At 38.9% G+C, this 17,489-nt stretch overlaps 1 protein-coding gene across 4 annotated transcripts in view; it reads right to left on the minus strand.

Annotated features, from left to right (window-relative positions):
- Window positions 1-17,489, minus strand: part of PARL (presenilin associated rhomboid like) — a 53,402-nt gene that overhangs the window by 11,247 nt on the left and 24,666 nt on the right. For 2 of the 4 annotated variants that reach the window (XM_023623398.2, XM_001496686.5), the window contains exons 5-7: window positions 7,924-8,019; window positions 6,486-6,635; window positions 4,629-4,699 (exon numbers count right to left, since the gene is read on the minus strand). The exons of 1 other annotated variant lie outside the window; for it this stretch is intronic. In XM_023623398.2, the coding sequence (XP_023479166.1) occupies window positions 4,629-4,699; window positions 6,486-6,635; window positions 7,924-8,019 (317 nt within the window). The remainder of the gene's footprint in view (window positions 1-4,628; window positions 4,700-6,485; window positions 6,636-7,923; window positions 8,020-17,489) is intronic. One more of the 4 variants, XM_001496700.5, reaches the window with a different exon arrangement.

The following is a 17,489-nucleotide window of genomic DNA, read 5'->3' on the forward strand; positions in this document are numbered from 1 at the left end:
TGAAGAGAGACATTATTTTCATCTTTTCTAGTTAGAGGCTTTTAAGAATATAATGAAAATGGGCCCTTTCTCCTCAGAAAGATCTCACATTCATATATATTTCAGATGCAATCACAGAGAGTCGGGAATCTTGACCCATGAAGACCCCAGAGGCCTGCCTTCTTGGTTAGAGATGAAGTCTTTCATTCTCCACCAATAATTTCCTACGTACACTGGCTGTGTACTCGTAATCAATATGCATATATAACTTTTTACTTATTTCCTCAGTAAACGATTTTCAATATCTATATAATTTTCATATCTAGCATATTAACAATTTCTATGTGTGATTTTTTTTGCATTATGAACTTAAAAGAATTTGCCCTAAGGGGCCTTCTGCTTCCCTTAAGCTAAGTACAGCTAAAATCCCTGGGCTATATATATAGGTAAAACAAACATAAGACTCTGAAAACCTGAGAGAGGAAGGCACACTAACTAGGAACCTGGGGATCTACGGAACGACACAGCAGTAAGTTCCCTGGGTTTTCTTTTAGCCTCATATAGCTCAGACTGGGCTCTAGAGAGGCTCATAACCCAGAAACATCTATGAACTCAGAGAAAACACGTCTACACCCCCAAAAACTGCCCTCTCCAGTGAAAGGACCAAAAAAGACTTCCACCCTTGCAGACTCTAATGAAGCATCCCAATACCCCGACAGGGTGGTGTCAGAGGAGGTCACATGGGCAGCAGAGAGACAAGGTACCCTTGCTCTTCCTAGCCAGAGTGGTAGTAGCAGAGGTTGACTGGCAAGCCTGAACTCCCAGAACTCCCTGCCCTGTCCTGCAGTAACAAGAGCCCTCTTCCCACCAATGTCAAAGGAGGCTGAGTGGAGAACCTGGACTCCCACCCTCACCTGGCAGTAATGGTCAGTGTACCCCCTTTGCTCATCAGACGGGCCTGCTAAAAAGTAGATTTAAACAATATTCAAAGTCTTATAACATCTAAAATGTCCAGGTTTCACTTAAAAATCACTCATCATACCAAGAACCAGAAAAATCTCAACTTGAATGAGAAAAGACAATTAATAGACACCAACACCAAGATGACACAGATGTTAGAATTATCTCACAAGCATTTTAAAGCAGTCATCATAAAAATGCTTTAACGAGCAATCACAAATACACTTGAAACAAATGAGAAAACAGCACAGAGATAGAAAGGCTCAGCAAAGACAGAGAAAATATCAAGAACAATGTAAACTCTAGAACTGAAAAACACAATAACCTAAATAAAAACACTCAATGGATGGACTCGAGCAGAATGGAAAAGATAGAAAATGATAAGTGAACATGAAACAGAACAGCAATTACCCAATCTGGACAACAGAGAGAGAACAGACTTAAAAGAATTAAGAGTTTCAGGGACTCATGAGATTATAACAGACAATCTAACATCATGTCATCAGAGTTCCAAAAGAAGAGAATAAAAAGGGTGAAACTAAAAAAAGTATCTGAAGAAATAATGGCTGAAAATTTCCCAAAATACATAAACCTAGATTCAAGAAGCTGAGCAAACGCCAAACAAGAAAACACACAGATATCTATGACAAGACATACAGTCAAACTTCTGAAAATTAAAGACAAAAGGGAAAAAAAGCCTTAAGAGCAGTAAGAGAATCAACTCCTCACCCCATATAGGTATTATAGCTATTAGAACAACAAGGGATTTTTCTTCAGAGAGCACGGAGGCCAAAAAGAAACGGCACAACCTTTTTCAAGTGCTGAAAGAACTCTCAGCGTGGAAGTTTATCCAGTGAAAATATCCTTCAGAAACAAAGGGGAAATCAAGACATTCTCAAAGAAAAACTTAGAGAATTTGTCACCAGCTGACTTACCTAAAAGAATGCCTAAAGAAAGTTCTCTAAACAGAAAGAAAATGATAGAAGGAAGAATCTTAGAACATCAGGAAGGAAGAACAATGGAAAAAGGAAAAATTATGCATAAACACAACAGGCTTTCCTTCTCCCTTGGAATTTTCTAAATTATGTATAACGGTTGAAGCAAAAGTTATAACAGTGACTGGTTTTCTAAATGTACGTAGAGGAAATATTTAAGACAAATAGATGAGAATTTGGGGGAGAGTATAAAGACAAAAAGAGAGGTACAGTCCTCTTCACTTAAACTGGCAAAATGACACCACCAAAAGCCTGTGATAAGTGATGTATATATATCGCAATACCTAGAGCAGCCACTAAAAAAGTGATACAAAGAGATATACTCCAAAACAGTATAGGTAAATCAAAATGGAATTCCAAACGAATCTGCTTTAGTGACCATTTTATTTAACTTACAACCCTGTAAGGAAGAGACGAAAGACACTTTCCTAACTTAGTAAGAGAATTCACTCTATGTACAGGTTAGGTCAGTGACAGTGAAATCAACAAAGTTATAGCAAGCAGGTTATCATAACATTGGTGAGCAAATTCAGCCTATAATAAACGATTTCCAACTTCAAGTGAAAAAGATTTCTCTAAAATTTTAACAAACGCTGTTTCCTACAACCAACATTTGATTGATCTTTGCCACCTCAAGATTAAGGGTTACATTTCACAGATGATAAACTTTCGAAAAGCAGAATATTAGAGAAAAGCTTCCTGCCAGTAACTAGTAACAAACTCAATTTTTAAATGAGATTTAGAATATGCATAGCTCTAACCAAACAAAATCCCTACCAAAACTAGTCAGTATTCCTGCCCGCTAGTGCCAATATGGTAATTGACAAATATTCTTTAAGTCTCTTTCATCTTTTAACAAAGAATATGACAAAGCCAGTAAGACCAATACTTATTTTGTCTTTCTTTTTTTTCTAAGATTTTATGTTTCCTTTTTCTCCCCAAAGCCCCCCAGTACGTAGTTGTGTATTTTTAGTTGTGGGTCCTTCTAGTTGTGGCATGTGGGATGCCGCCTCAGCATGGCCTGGTGCCATGTCCGCGCCCAGGATCCAAATCGGTGAAACCCCGGGCCGCTGAAGCGGAGAGAGCGAACTTAACCACTCGGCCATGGGGCCAGCCCCCAATACTTATTTTCTAACACAATTCTGTCAATAGCATTTTCCCCCCAGATTTCTCATTAAAAATACCATTATACCTGGTGATACAATTTGCTTTAATTTTAACCAAGAATAAATGAAAGTATTTGAGGATAATAATTTTATCCTGCCATGGCTCTATAAGATTTTGATGACTGAATGGGAACTATCACTTCCACATTTCTTACTACATGCTCCTTACTATACTAAGCACTCTAAACACCCTTAGCATTGCACATCATAAATAGGACATGTCATCCTCATTTTAACATGGGGAAAGTGAGGTCCAGAGAAGTTAAGTAGTATGTCCTGGAAATCACAGATAAGCAGCAGAGCTGAGCTTCAAACCCAGTCTAATTACAAATACCATGCTGTCACACTGTTCATCTTGGAGTTGTTTCTTATCTGTAAAATGGGAATAACATAAAATGCCCTCCCAGATCCTCTCAGTTGATAGAAAAATCTCCCCACCCTCAGAAGGCCCAAAGTTCTCTAGAGAAGACTCAGCCCTTTCAGTGTGTACTAGATGTGTGAGCAATGTTTTCTCCCCAGCTAGACTAGACTGGAGGTCGCAGTCCACTTCTGATTCATCCTAGTGGTCTTCATTGCCTTCACATAACAGGTCCTTAGTTGGTAAATGAGATCAAGAATAGGACTTGAAATATCTAAATTATATCACAACTAACAAACGTTCCATGAGGGAAAAAAGGAAGGCTTAAGCTAAGAAAGAATGTAGGTCACAGGACAAGATATAGGCCTCATTAGGAAAATTATGTATATACAAATCTGAGGAACACTTAATTACGGGTGATTATGTTACATAAGGATTCTTTTCCAAAATTGGACCTTTTAAGAGTTTTTTTAAAATACGAAATTCCCTATCTGAACGCATTTAAGTGCATTAGTATTTAAACATGTATAAAGCAAATGTGTAGCCTTTAAAGAAACATTACGTAAAGATTTCCATGTGCCTAGAAATCTGCCATTAAACTCAAAAGAAAACACATTTTTAATTTTTTTTTTTAAGCATCTGGAACATAGCTCCTGAGGGCAGGAATTTTGATCATTTGTTCACTGGTTGTATCCCTATCTCTATTACAGTGCCTAGGTAGTTTAATATGCGTAGCAGACACTCAAATATTGACTAAATAGGAGGATACAGCACCAGATTCAAATTTGTAATTAGTTCGAATTCTCCAATGCTAGATTAGGCTCTCTGGATGGAGACTGGAGATTGGACACCCATTGTTCTCACTACTTCTCTTGATACGTACTCTGTTCCAGTAAGTATATATAAATGACCAATGGTTAAAAGTTATAGCCTGAAATTTACAAGGCTTTACAAATGTACAAATTATAAATTAGATATAGATTAGTTAATAGCATTATTTAATGTTAATTTCCTGGCTTTGATAATTGTATTATCATTTTGTAGCTAACAATAGGGTGAAGGGTATATAGGAACTCTTCGTATTAATTCTGCAACTTTTTTCTAAGTCTAAAATTATTTCAAAATGAAGTTAAAAACTAAATTAAAAAAATTTAAGTTAGAAATACTTACTGCACCAAGTGATGGTCCATATCTTCCTGTGGCAACTTTACACACATAACTGACAAAGGTGGAAATAACACCTGAGAAAAGTCACATTTCAGTAATTTTAGTGAGGTATAAAAATGGTTTCTATTTCTGATCTCCACCCCATAGAGACTAACATGTCAGGTTTCTACCTGGGTCCCTACAAGGTACAGGCATGAATACTTATCCTGCCTTATCTCTTCAGGTATTTTATAGGGAAAGAAAAGTGTGATCTACTGTACAACTTGCTGAGTAATGTAAGGTCATTCACTTTACCTCTCAGTTATCATTTTCCTCATTTATAAGATGAAAATAAACCAGTTCCCAACTCACCAACTGTCTGGGAATCCTCTGGGCTGCACTCCAAACACTGAATCAGAATCTCTAGCGTGGGGTCAGGGAATCTATACTTTACCCAGCTTGCCGAACGATCCTGCTGCAGGTCCAGACTAGATGATCCTTTACAGTTCCCTTTGGCTCCAATGTCATCTGAGCTGAATGTGGCTCATTTTCTTTTCTTTTTTTAGGAAGATTAGCTCTGAGCTAACATCTGCTGCCAATCCTCCTCTTTTTGCTGAGGAAGACTGGCCCTGAGCTAACGCCTGTCCCCATCTTCCTCCATTTTATATGTGGATGCCGGCCCCTCATGGCTTTATGAGCTGTGTTAGGTCCGCACCCCAGGATCTGAACTGGCGAACCCCAGGCAGCCGAAGCAGAGCATGTGAACTTAACCACTACACCACCAGGCCGGTCCAAGTGTGCCTCATTTTAAAAAGCAACTTCCTATAGAGCAGGACTTAATGGCACCTGAAACAGACGCTGTAAACCTACAGCAACTTAACTAGCGCTTGGGGTAAAAAACTACACTCATCTTACAGGGCAAAGAGTGCTCAGCTTCTAGTTTTGAGGCACTAGATGCACAGGATTATTTACTTAACACTAAGTACTCACTCGGGCCCTGTGATAGGGGTTTCTATTTAATCCTTTCTACAACCCTAAGTAGTATTATCCTCAGGAGGTATATTTTTTTCTGCAACATCACACGGCTGGCAGCAGAAATAGGCTCTGAACCTAAGTCCTCTGTCTCCAAGCTCAGTGCTTTTTTCACCACAACATAACTTCCAGACATACTGTTTCTAAATGAAGGGATTTTAGAATTGAATTTTTATACTTTGTGGTTTTAATTAAGCACATTTTACAAACAGCTAAGTAAAATTTAACTGACTAATTGCCAATTTAGCAGCATCTAGGAACCTGGAAGCCTGTCTACCATTTCCTAGTCGAAATAAGGAAATGCTGCTAACTCTAGGATCACAACTGAAATGGTTCCATGCTAACAACATATATGCTTCCAACAAAGACAGAATGAACTCATTCTTGAAAATCTTACCGGATAGCTCTGATCTAATGTTTTCTGGAACTGAATACACTGTGGGAAATGCACTTAAGGTTATTTAACGAAGATCAAAATGACTGAGACAGCCGGGAAGCCTGGGAACCGCAAATCTCCAGTGGGCCTGAGCTAAGGGAACTGAGGCCTAGTAAGATAAAACGACGTGCTTACATTCTACACTAAACCTAGCGCCTGTCCTGCCTTAAATCCTGCTTAATTTAAAACTAAACATACCTAAATCATTCTTCTCAGAGGGAATCAGCAGAATCAGAAGCAGGAAAGACAACAGCCCCATCAGTCTGTCGTATCCTCTACAGACCATTAGAGAAACAAGTATGTACTGAGCGTTTTCTGCGTGCACAAGGTGGCTATCATCACTCCTTTTGTCCCTGCTCCAGATGGGTGAGAGCGCTTACACTCCGACAGGCCCTGAGGTTAAAGCTGATTACCTGCAGATAAGTACACTGCCATGAACTGCTCTTGACCCAGAATGTTCACTATGCTGGAGGAGAAGCTCCACAAAACATACATATTTGCTGCCATGTGAAACAAGGAGAAATGACTGAATGTTGACAGCAACATTGGAGAACAAAGGACCTCTACAAGAGAAAGAAAAAAAGTCTGGTAATCGTGGAACACACAGTCAGCAAAAATTATCTATTTTAAACTTTTTTCAGCATTGTCATGAAACAAATCAAAAATGAGAAACAAAAACAGAGCCAATTAAAAGCTTAAATAAGATGGTTTAAAATAGCATTTTTCAGGGGCTGGCCTGGTGGTGTAGTGGTTAAGTTCACACACTTCACTTTGGTGTCCCAGAGTCTGTAGGTTTGGATTCGGGGCACAGACCCAGCACCGTTCATCAAGCCACATTGTGGAGGCATCCCACATAAAATAGAGGAAGATGAGAGCTCAGCAACAATCTTCCTCAAGCAAAAAGAGGAACACTGGGGGCTAGCCCGGTGGCACAGCAATTAAGTTTGCACATTCCGCTTTGGCAGCCTGGGGTTCGCGGGTTCAGATCCTGGGTACGGACCTATGCACTGCTTGTCAAGCTATGCTGTGGCAGGCATCCCACATAAAATAGAGGAAGATGGGCATGGATGTTAGCTCAGGGCCAATCTTCCTCAGCAAAAAGAGGAGGACTGGCAAAAGATATTAGCTCACAGTGAATCTTCCTCACACACACACACACCAAAAAAAAAGCATTTTTCAGAGTGGTAAGAAGCCGTCTTAAGTTTCTTTTCTACTTAGTAAACAACCAATAAAAATTCTCAGTTAAATGCAACTAACTTGTTCTTATATCAAATGTTAGTTAGAAAAAAGAATCGGTAAATTATTTCAATTATAGATATGAGGTGTATATACATAATAGTTTCCTCAGAAAGTAAACTTGTAGTGGGCTGGTCCCGTGGCCGAGTGGTTAAGTTCGTGAGCTCTGCTGCAAGCGGCCCAGTGTTTCGTTGGTTCGAATCCTGGGTGCGGACATGGTACCGCTTATCAAGCCACGCTGAGGCGGTGTCCCACATGCCTCAAGTAGAAGGACCCACAACTAAGAATATACAACTATGTACCGGGGGGCTTTGGGGAGAAAAAAGGAAAAAAATAAAATCTTAAAAAAAAAAAGTAAACTTGTAGTGATCATGGATCTTAAGTCTTGAAAAAACATTCAGATATCTACTATGTGCAAGGCACAGTAAGGCTACCTGGGTCACGGCGATAAGAGAGATGAGATCCTGTCCTCAAGGAGCTGACAGTCTAACCTCTGGATTTTGCTTACGATTGTTGACAAGGAACTCATCTTTTTTATAGCATTTCAATTCAAATAAAGCATATTTCTTCCATATTATCTCTACCTCAAAATAAAACCACACAAGTTAAACTTACTTGAGGCTGGATTGGATGTGAAATATCTGACCATTGTCCTCTGGAGAGAAGGTACTCTCCATAAACAGAATACAAAAACATTTGCAGCTATGATACCTACAAAATAAACATTTATAATTTTAGAGAGATTAAAAATAAGAGCAAAGAAAGCCTGATCAAAAGTCTACCTGAATAAGATTTTCTACAACAATTATATAGAAGTATTATATACTTGGGGGGGGAAGTGAGCTAAGGAAAGTAAGTGAAATCAATGTTTTTAAGTATCAAAACTGTCAAGGGTTAATAAAGTCATAGAACTTCTGGAAAACTGCAAATGATCTAGGAGTTAATTTCCTTCACTCAGATCCATATTTTATTTCTTCAGAACAGTTTACTCTTCCCAATAAACAATAAACAGATCTATAATTATTGCTTGAAAATGGCCAAGCCAAAGCCAGAAGTAATGCACAAAATTAGGTTCTTCTGCCGAGTAGAAAAGCTATATAACATCACTTCTTTTTCCACAGGGAATGGTATGCTTCTTAAACCTACGGATATGGATAAAGACGGATGTGGGAGCTGGATGACTGTTTTATTTTTCTGCAAGAACTGACGTTGCAGAACTACCACTAAATTGAATAGGTTTATCTAACGATAGAATTAACTATTTAGTTACATTTTAGGGAAGAAATTAAGCTATTCTTGAAAAGTACAAACTTTAAAAAATTCATTGACTTTATCTACCACACCTCCTTGCACATAGTAGGCGCTCATCTACTTGAATTAAAGGAATTAATTAAAGGAATTTAAACATTTATTGATTCCTCCAGTCTCTTTAGGCAACAGGCAACTAGCCCTCCCAACTTCTTCAGCGACAATTAGGACTGATTCCAGCCACACCCTGGTAAGAGGATTTATTTTAGAAGACACTCGTACAGTCCCTGCCAGCTGCTACATCGCAGTTACCTTTGGCTTCCATATTTGCTCACTCTGTAAGGCTCTCAGCTATCCCCTGGCATTCCAAGTCTATCCAATTTTTGCTTTCCTGCTTGAGAGCTAAGTAGGAAAGGAAGTTACTATTTTTCATAGATTCTAAAACATTTTTCCCATTTTAATATCTGAAATCAGGATGCATCTTACAGTTGGTGGTGTGTCACAGATGAATTGGCAGCATTTTTTCCTTTCTCCAAAGCACATTCAATAGTGTTTTATTACATTTAACTGAATTGATTCTATCAATTTTACCAGATGTCTTACCATTAGGAACTATGACAGCTATTATACCATTTTTGGTAAATAACTAACTAGAACTCTCTCAAAGATGATGAGAAGGACAGTATTTATGAAAGAACGGGGAGAAAGGGTCATAAGCAAGGCAAGTAAGAGCACTGTGTGTACCTTCCACAGAGGAGCATGGAACCCTGGCAGGGGAGGAGGGCAGACGAAAGGCAGAGCCTCCTCAGAAGGAGAAACAGACCTCTGGGGGTTTATCCCAAAGGAAGGGAGCAGTGATTAGTGTTGCCTGGGTTCTTTAGTTTCTTTTGGGAGAGTTAAACATCTTTACCACCCAGAGGTAGTAAAGGTCCAGGTTGAAATACATAGCTATTGACATCTCAGGGTAAAGACGACCTGAAAATAGTCTGGCCCCAGGTTTCCATGATCATAAAGATAGTCAGGGCTTTGCACTTTGTTTCAACTGTAGTTCAACGCAAAGAGAGCTCCTGATCCTGCCTGCTACACTGAAAAACGGCCACTACTCTGCCTACTCTGCCAGTTCCACAGATTACTTCCTGAAATCGGTGACATACAGCACACACTTCTGGAAACTGTAAGCACCACAGCACTGCAGAGAAGTAGAGAGCATACCCGGGGTGAAGAGCTTACAACTAGGGAAAAGACTTGAAACAGGGAAAGATAACTAAGGATATCATTGTTAACACTGCCAAGTTTCAACCCAAATGCAAGAGGCCTTTCTGGTAAATTAGGACAGAATATTGGCACTGGAACACACTATATTCAAACCCCTCACTTCACAGACCAGTGGCATCCTATCAGTGAACAACTGACCATACATGCCCAAATTATGTATACGAACCACTATAATTCATTATAAAACACACTAACTAAAACGAAATCAGAAAAGTAAAACGCAGCTATTTTCTTCCTTGCATATCCCATTTTGAAGGCCAATTACAGACGAGAAAACTGAGGCTCTAAGAGGCACAAGTTTTCAGAGAGCCAAAGTCATGGCCAAGCCAGAATTCCTAATCTAGTGCTCTTCCTACTAGACACAGAGACATGGGTAGCCCAGAGGATTTCTTCTGACCTTGGCCACTCTACAACTTCAGACACCAGATAAAGGGCTCTTTATCTGGGAAACAGCATAAGCTGGTCCCCATGAGCAGGTGAGCAGGAGAGGACGTGTGGTAATCCCAGGCCTACGGAGGCAGCACTGCACACTGTCTAAAGGTAAGGGTGAAAGAGTCCAGCAGAACTGATTCTGTCCTACTTACACTATACCCTGGACAAGAAGCCTAACCTCTCAGCCTCAGTTTCCTCTCCTGTAAAATGGGAGTAATAAAATCTACCTTGAAGAGTTGAGTGATGATTAAATGAAAAAGCACGATTAAATGTAGCAGTCACACAGTGACCAAAAAATGAAAAATATGGTAGAAAGAGAACAGCCTTTTCAGGTCTGAATCCTGGGTATGCCACTTAGTGGCTTTGTGGCATATGGCATTTCATCCCCTTCACTTCAGTTTTCTCATTTGTAAAATGAGGATGATACTTCCTACACCTCATAAAGGTTGTAACGAGGATTAAATAAGATAGTACAAGCACCTTGTATACAGAGGCTCAAAGAATAATGGTTCCCTCCTCCTCCTTCTCCCTTGAGAAGCAGAACTGCTTAAGGTCTCTGCTTGTATCTCCACTTAGGAGGAGTGTTACTTGCCTCCTCCTGACTCAGTAACTTCTTAGACAAGCTCAGCTTGGCACTATTGATTCGACAAGGTTGCTGCTGCCTCAGTGCCTACCTTTACCAAAAGTGATGCACTAGATTATATCAGCAAGAATAATGAAGTTAATGACTTCCAAAAATTCTCTCCTTCAGAAAAGCAACAAAAAAAATTGGCAAAATTTCTCAGAATCAACTTTTTCAGAACTCTAAAAACCTACCAAAGGCTTGCAGCAGCCCAGCATTTATTTTTTAAAAATGGCTGAATCTCAGTAAGAACAGCAAGCTTTGAGGCATTTTAACTTGCCCTAGTCCCGCACCCCCACTCTCCAGCTATAAGTTACCCATGAAAACCACCTCATTCCCAGTGCACCCTGGCAATCACCAGACGTAGCATAATGGAGCTGGAACTCTTTCAAAGCCTCAATACCAAAAAATTATCATCATCTGAGCTATCTGCTAACAGTTCCCTGGAAGACCCCACTTGCAAGGCTGCCTGTATTTGACTGACTGAGAGATCAAATGCAAAACTCCTTTTCCCGGTGGCATTTGTCAAAACACGATTACAGGCAAGTGTTTTAAGTTCGAGACTGCCAGAGGTGGTAGATAATATTTGGGGCAAAGAGACTAAACAAAAAATCTTAAGAGAAAAACCTGGGGAATGAGATGTCCAGAGAAGCTTACAAAAGCCTCTAATATATTCCTGGGATCTAGAAGACCACAAGCATAACAAGACAAAACTTTAAGCCAAGCTACGTTACTAGAGACAAAGAAGGACATTATATAATGATAAAAGGGTCACGAAGATATAACAACTTCTTGATATACATCAAGAATATATAACAACTACAAACATATACACTCCTAACAATAAAATCTCAAAATATATGAAGTAAAAATTGACAGAACTGAAGAGAGAAATACAGTTCAACAATAATAGTTGGAGACTTCAATACCTCATTTGCAATAACAGATAGAATAATTAGACGATCAGCAAGGAAATAGAAGACTTGAACACTATAAAAGAACTAGGCCTGACAGACATCTATAGAACACTCCACTCAACAAGAGAATACACATTCTTCTCAAGTGCACATGGAACATTATCCAGGCAAGACCATATGTTCACACAAAACAAAGCAAATCTCAATAAATTTTAAAATAGTGAAATGATACAAAGCATGTTCTCTGATCACACTGGAATGAAATTACAAATCAATAACACATTTGGAAAATTCACAAATATGTGGAAATTAACACATTCCTAAATAACCAATGGGTCAAAGAAGAAATCACAAGGGTAATTAGGAAGTACTTTGAAATGAATGAAAACAAAAATATAACATACCTGCTATGGACTACATTGTGTACCCCAAGATTCATATGCTGAGGCCCTAACCCCTAATGTGGCAGTATCTGGGGATGGGGCCTTTGGGAGGTAATGAGATTTAGATGAGGTCATGAGGGTGGGGCCGTCATGATAGGATTAGTGTCCTTACAAGAGAAATACCAGAGAGCTTGCTCTTGCTCTCTTCTCCCTGCCATTTGAAGACAATGCAAGAAGGTGGCAGTCTACAAGCCAAGAAGACAGCTCTCAACAGACCCCAACCATGCTAGCTCTTTGATCTGGGACTTGTAGCCTCCAGAATTGTGAGAAAATAAATTTCTGTTGTTTACGTCACCCAGTCTATGGTATTTAGTTACGGCAGCCCAAGCTAAGAATACTAAAACATAGGATACAGCAAAATAAGTGCTATAAATGCCTACATTAAAAAAGAAGAAAGATCTCAAATTAATAACCTAAACTTTCACTTTAAGAAACTAGAAAAAGGGCAAAGTAAACCCAAAGCAAGCAGAAGGAAGAAAATAATAAAGATAAGAGTTTGGATAAATGAAGCAGAGAATAGAAAAACAGAGAAAAATCAATGAAACCAAAAGTTGGTTCTTTGAAATGATCAACAAAATTGATAAACCTTTCACTAGACTGACAAAAAAAAAGGCTCAAATTACTAAAAACAGGATGAAAGTGGAATGCTACTACTGACTTTACAAAAATAAAAAGGATTATAAGACTATGAACAATTGTATACCAACAAATGAGAATAACTTAGATGAAACAGACAAATTCCTAGAAAGACAAACTACTGAAAGTGACTTAAGACGAAACAGAAAATCTGAAAAGGCCTATAAGAAGTAAACAGACTGAATTAATAATCAAAGAACTTCCCACAAAGAAAATTTCAGGGACAGATGACTTTATTGATATATTACTTTCCTAGGGCTGCTGTAATAAATTGCCACAAACTGGGTGGCTTGAAACAACAGGAATGTATTCTCTTACAGTTCTGGAGGCTGGAAGTCTGAAATCAAGCTGTTGGCTGGGCCAAGTTTCCCTCCGAAGACTCTAGGGAAGACTCCTTCCTTCCCTCTGCCTAGCTTCTGGTGGCTCTTGGCAATTCTTGGCATTGCTTGGCTGGTAGCTGCATCACTCCAATCTCTGCCTCCATTCTTCACAAGGCCTTCTTTGCTGCACGTCTCTTTTTGTCCTCTTCTCTTGTTATAAGGACATAAATCATTGGATTTAGGGCCCACCTTAATCTAATACGATCTCACTATAACTAGTTACATCTGCAAAGACTCTATTGCAAATAAGATAACACACTGAGTTTCTGGGCAGACATAAATTTTGGGAGACACTACTCAACTTACTACAATTGGTAAATTCTAGCAAACATAAAGGAGAATTAACATCAATCCTTTTCAAACTCTTTCAAAACACAAAAGAGGAAGGAACATGTCCAACTGATTCTATGCAGTCAGTATTATCTTGATATCAAAACCAGGCAAAGATATCACAAGAAAACTACAGTTCTGCATCACACTTAATGCCAGCAATACATTCTGAGAAATGCATTATTAGGTGATTTTGTCATTGTGTGAACATCAGAGTGCACTTACACAAACCTAGATGGTACAGCCTACTACACATCTAGGCTATATGGTACTAATCTTATGGGACCACCAATGTACATGCAGTCTGTTGTTGACTGAAACATCATTACGCGGCACATGACTGTACCAATGTCCCTTACGAACACAGATGGAGAAATCCTTAAGAAAATCCTAGCAAGGGCTGGCCCGGTGGAGTAGCGGTTAAGTGCACACGTTTCGCTTCAGCGGCCCAGGGTTCACCAGTTTGGATCCCGGGTGCAGACATGGCAGTGCTTGGCAAGCCATGTTGTGGTAGGTGTCCTACATATAAAGTAGAGGAAGATGGGCACAGATGTTAGCTCAGGTCCAGCCTTCCTCAGCAAAAAGAGAAGGACTGGCAGCAGATGTTAGCTCAGGGCTAATCTTCCTCAAAAAAAAAGAGAAAGAAAATCCTAGCAAACCAAATCCAGCAGCATATAAAAAGGATTATAAATCATGACCAAGTGAAATTTATCCCAGGAATGTAAGATTGGTTCAACATATGACAATCAATATAATACTCCATATTAGCAAAATTGGACGACTCACAATTTCCAGTTGGAAAATTTACAATACAAAGCTACAGTAATCAAGACAATATGGCATAAGGATAGACACACAGATAAATGGAATAGAACTAGGAGTCCAGAAGTACATCCATACATCTACGGTCAATTGGTTTTTTACTGTGGTCCCAAGAAAATTCGATGGGGAAAAAAAATTTTTCAACAAATGCTGGGACAAGCTCATATCCACAAGCAAAAGAATGAATTTGGACCCCTACCTCAAACTGAATATGATTATTAAGTCAAAATGAATCAAAGGCCTAAATGTAAGAGCTAAAACTATGAAACTCTTAGAAGAAAACGTAGTTCTAAATTTTTGTTACCTTGAATTAGGCCTCAGTTTCCTTGAGATGAAACTTAAAGCACAAGGAATAAAATAAAAATATAGATAAAATGGACTTGATCAAAATTAAAATCGTTTGTGCTTCAAAGAACATTATCAATAAAGTGATGACAAACCAAAGAATAGGAAAATATATTTGAAATCATATATCTATATCTATTAAGGGTCTAGACTCCAAAATACATAAAGAACTCTTACAACTCAACTAAAAGACAACTTAAAGGATTTAAATAGACATTTCTCCAAAGAAGAATAAATGGACAATCACACAGGAAAGGATGCTCAGCATTACTAGACATTAGGGAAATGCAAATCGAAACCATGAGATGCCATTTGATACACATTAGGGTGGCTACTATCAAAAAAAAAAAGGGAAAATAAATATTGGCAAGGATGTGGAGAAACTGGAACTTTTATACATTGCTGCTGGGAATGTAGAATCGTGCGGCTTCTGTGGAAAACAGTTTGGCAATTCCTCAAAAATTTAAACACACGATTATTACAAGATCAACCAATTCCACTTCTAAATATATGCTCCAAAGAACTGAAAGCAGAGACTCTAAACAGAGACTTGTAAAGAATGTTCATAGCAACATTCTTCACAATAGCCAAAAGGTGGAATCCACCCAAATGCCCATCAACAGATGAATGGAGAAACAAAATGTGGTGTGTACATACAACGCAATGTTATTCAGCCTTAAAAAAGAATGCAATTCTGATAAATGCTACAGTATGCACGAAGCTTAAACAGTATACTAAGCAAAAGAAGCCAGGCACAGAAAGACATTTTATAATTCCACTTACGTGAGTGAGGTACAGGCAAATTCACAGAGACAGAAATTAAAATGGTGAGGGGCTGGCTGGTGGTATAGTGGCTAAGTTCATGAGCTCTACTTCAGCAGGCCCAGGTTCGCAAGTTCAGATTCCAGGTGCAGACCTACACACCACTCATCAAGCCATGCTGTGGTGGTGTCCCACATACAAAACAGAGGAAGACTGCCAAACATGTTAGCTCAGCGACAATCTTCCTCAAGCAAAAAACAAAAAATACTTGTCATAAAATACTTAAAAGAAAAATTAAAATGGTGGTTACCAGGGACGAAGGGGAAGGGGAAACGGGAAGTTATTATTTAATGGGTACAGAGTTTCTGATTGGGATGACAACAAAGTTCTGGAAATGGGATAGCAGTGATGGTGGCACAACAACGTGAATGTACTTAATGCCAATGAATTGTACACTTAATGGCTAAAATGGTAAATTTTATGTTATATATTATTTCACCATAACAAAAAAACACACAAAAAAATTGTAGTTGCTGGTATATAGGAAAGAGACAGGAAGTAACAAATGGAATCTTCACATACTGCTTTAGGGAATGTAAAATGGTGCAGCCACTTGAAAAAACAATTTGGCAGTTCTTCAAAAAGACAACTGGATATCCACATGCAAAAGAATGAACTTGGACTCTTATGTTACACCATACACAAAAATTAACTAAAAATGGATTAAAGAAAACATAAAACCCAAAACTATAAAACTCCTATAAGAAAATATAGGGGAGGGGCTGGCCCAGTGGCACAGGCAAATTCAGAGACAGTGAATGGTCCACTTGGACAGCGAATAATTCCACTTACGTGAGGTACAGGCAAATTCACAGAGACAGAAATTAAAATGGTGAGGGGCTGGCTGGTGGCATAGTGGTTAAGTTTGTGAGCTCTGCTTCAGCAGGCCCGGGGTTTGCCAGTTCAGATCCCAGGTGCGGACACGGCACCGCTTGGCAAGCCATGCTGTGGTAGGCGTCCCACATATAAAGTAGGCGAAGCTGGGCACGGATGTTAGCTCAGGGGCAGTCTTCCTCAGCAAAAAGAGGAGGATTGGCAGGAGTTAGCTCAGAACTAATCTTCCTCAAAAAAATAAAAGGAAAATATAGCGGAAAAGCCTCCTAACATTGGTCTTGGCAATGATTTCTTGGATACGACACCAAAAGCACAGGCAACAAAAGCAAAAATAGACAAATTGGACATCAAACCTAAAAACTTTTACACAAAGGACACAATTAACAGGTGAAAAGGCCACCTACAGAATGGGACAAGAATATGTGCAAATCACGTATCTGATAAAGGGTTAATATCTAAAACATAAAGAACTCCTACAACTCAAAAACGAAAAAAGCCAAATAACCTGATCAAAATGGAAAAAGGACTTGAATATTTATCCAAAGATGACATTCAAATGGGTAACAAGCATACGAAAAGATGCACAACATCACTAACCATCAGAGAAATGCAAATCAAAACCACAATGTGTCACCTCATACTCATTACGATGACTACCATCAAAAACAACAAAAACAAAAAAGCAGAAAATAAGTGTTGGAGAGGATGCGGAGAAATTAGAATCCTTGCGCACTGCTGGTGGAATTGTAAAATGGTGCAACTGCTATGGAAAGCAGTAGGGAGCTTCCTCAAAAAATTAAAAATAGAACTACCATATAATCCAGCAATCCTACTTCTGGGTATATATGCAGAAAAATTGAAAGCAGCATCTCCAAGATATATTTGCACACCTATGTTCACAGCAGCACTATTCACTATAGCCAAGAGGTGGAAGCAACTCAAATGTCTATCAATGAATGAATGGATAAACAAAATGTGGTATACACAACACTGAAATAAACTATTCAGTCTTAAAAAGGAAGGAAATCCTGTCACATGCTACAACATGGATGAACTTTGAGGACATTATGCTAAG

This window comes from Equus caballus, chromosome 19, assembly GCF_041296265.1.
Source record: "Equus caballus isolate H_3958 breed thoroughbred chromosome 19, TB-T2T, whole genome shotgun sequence".
NCBI lineage: Eukaryota > Metazoa > Chordata > Mammalia > Perissodactyla > Equidae > Equus > Equus caballus.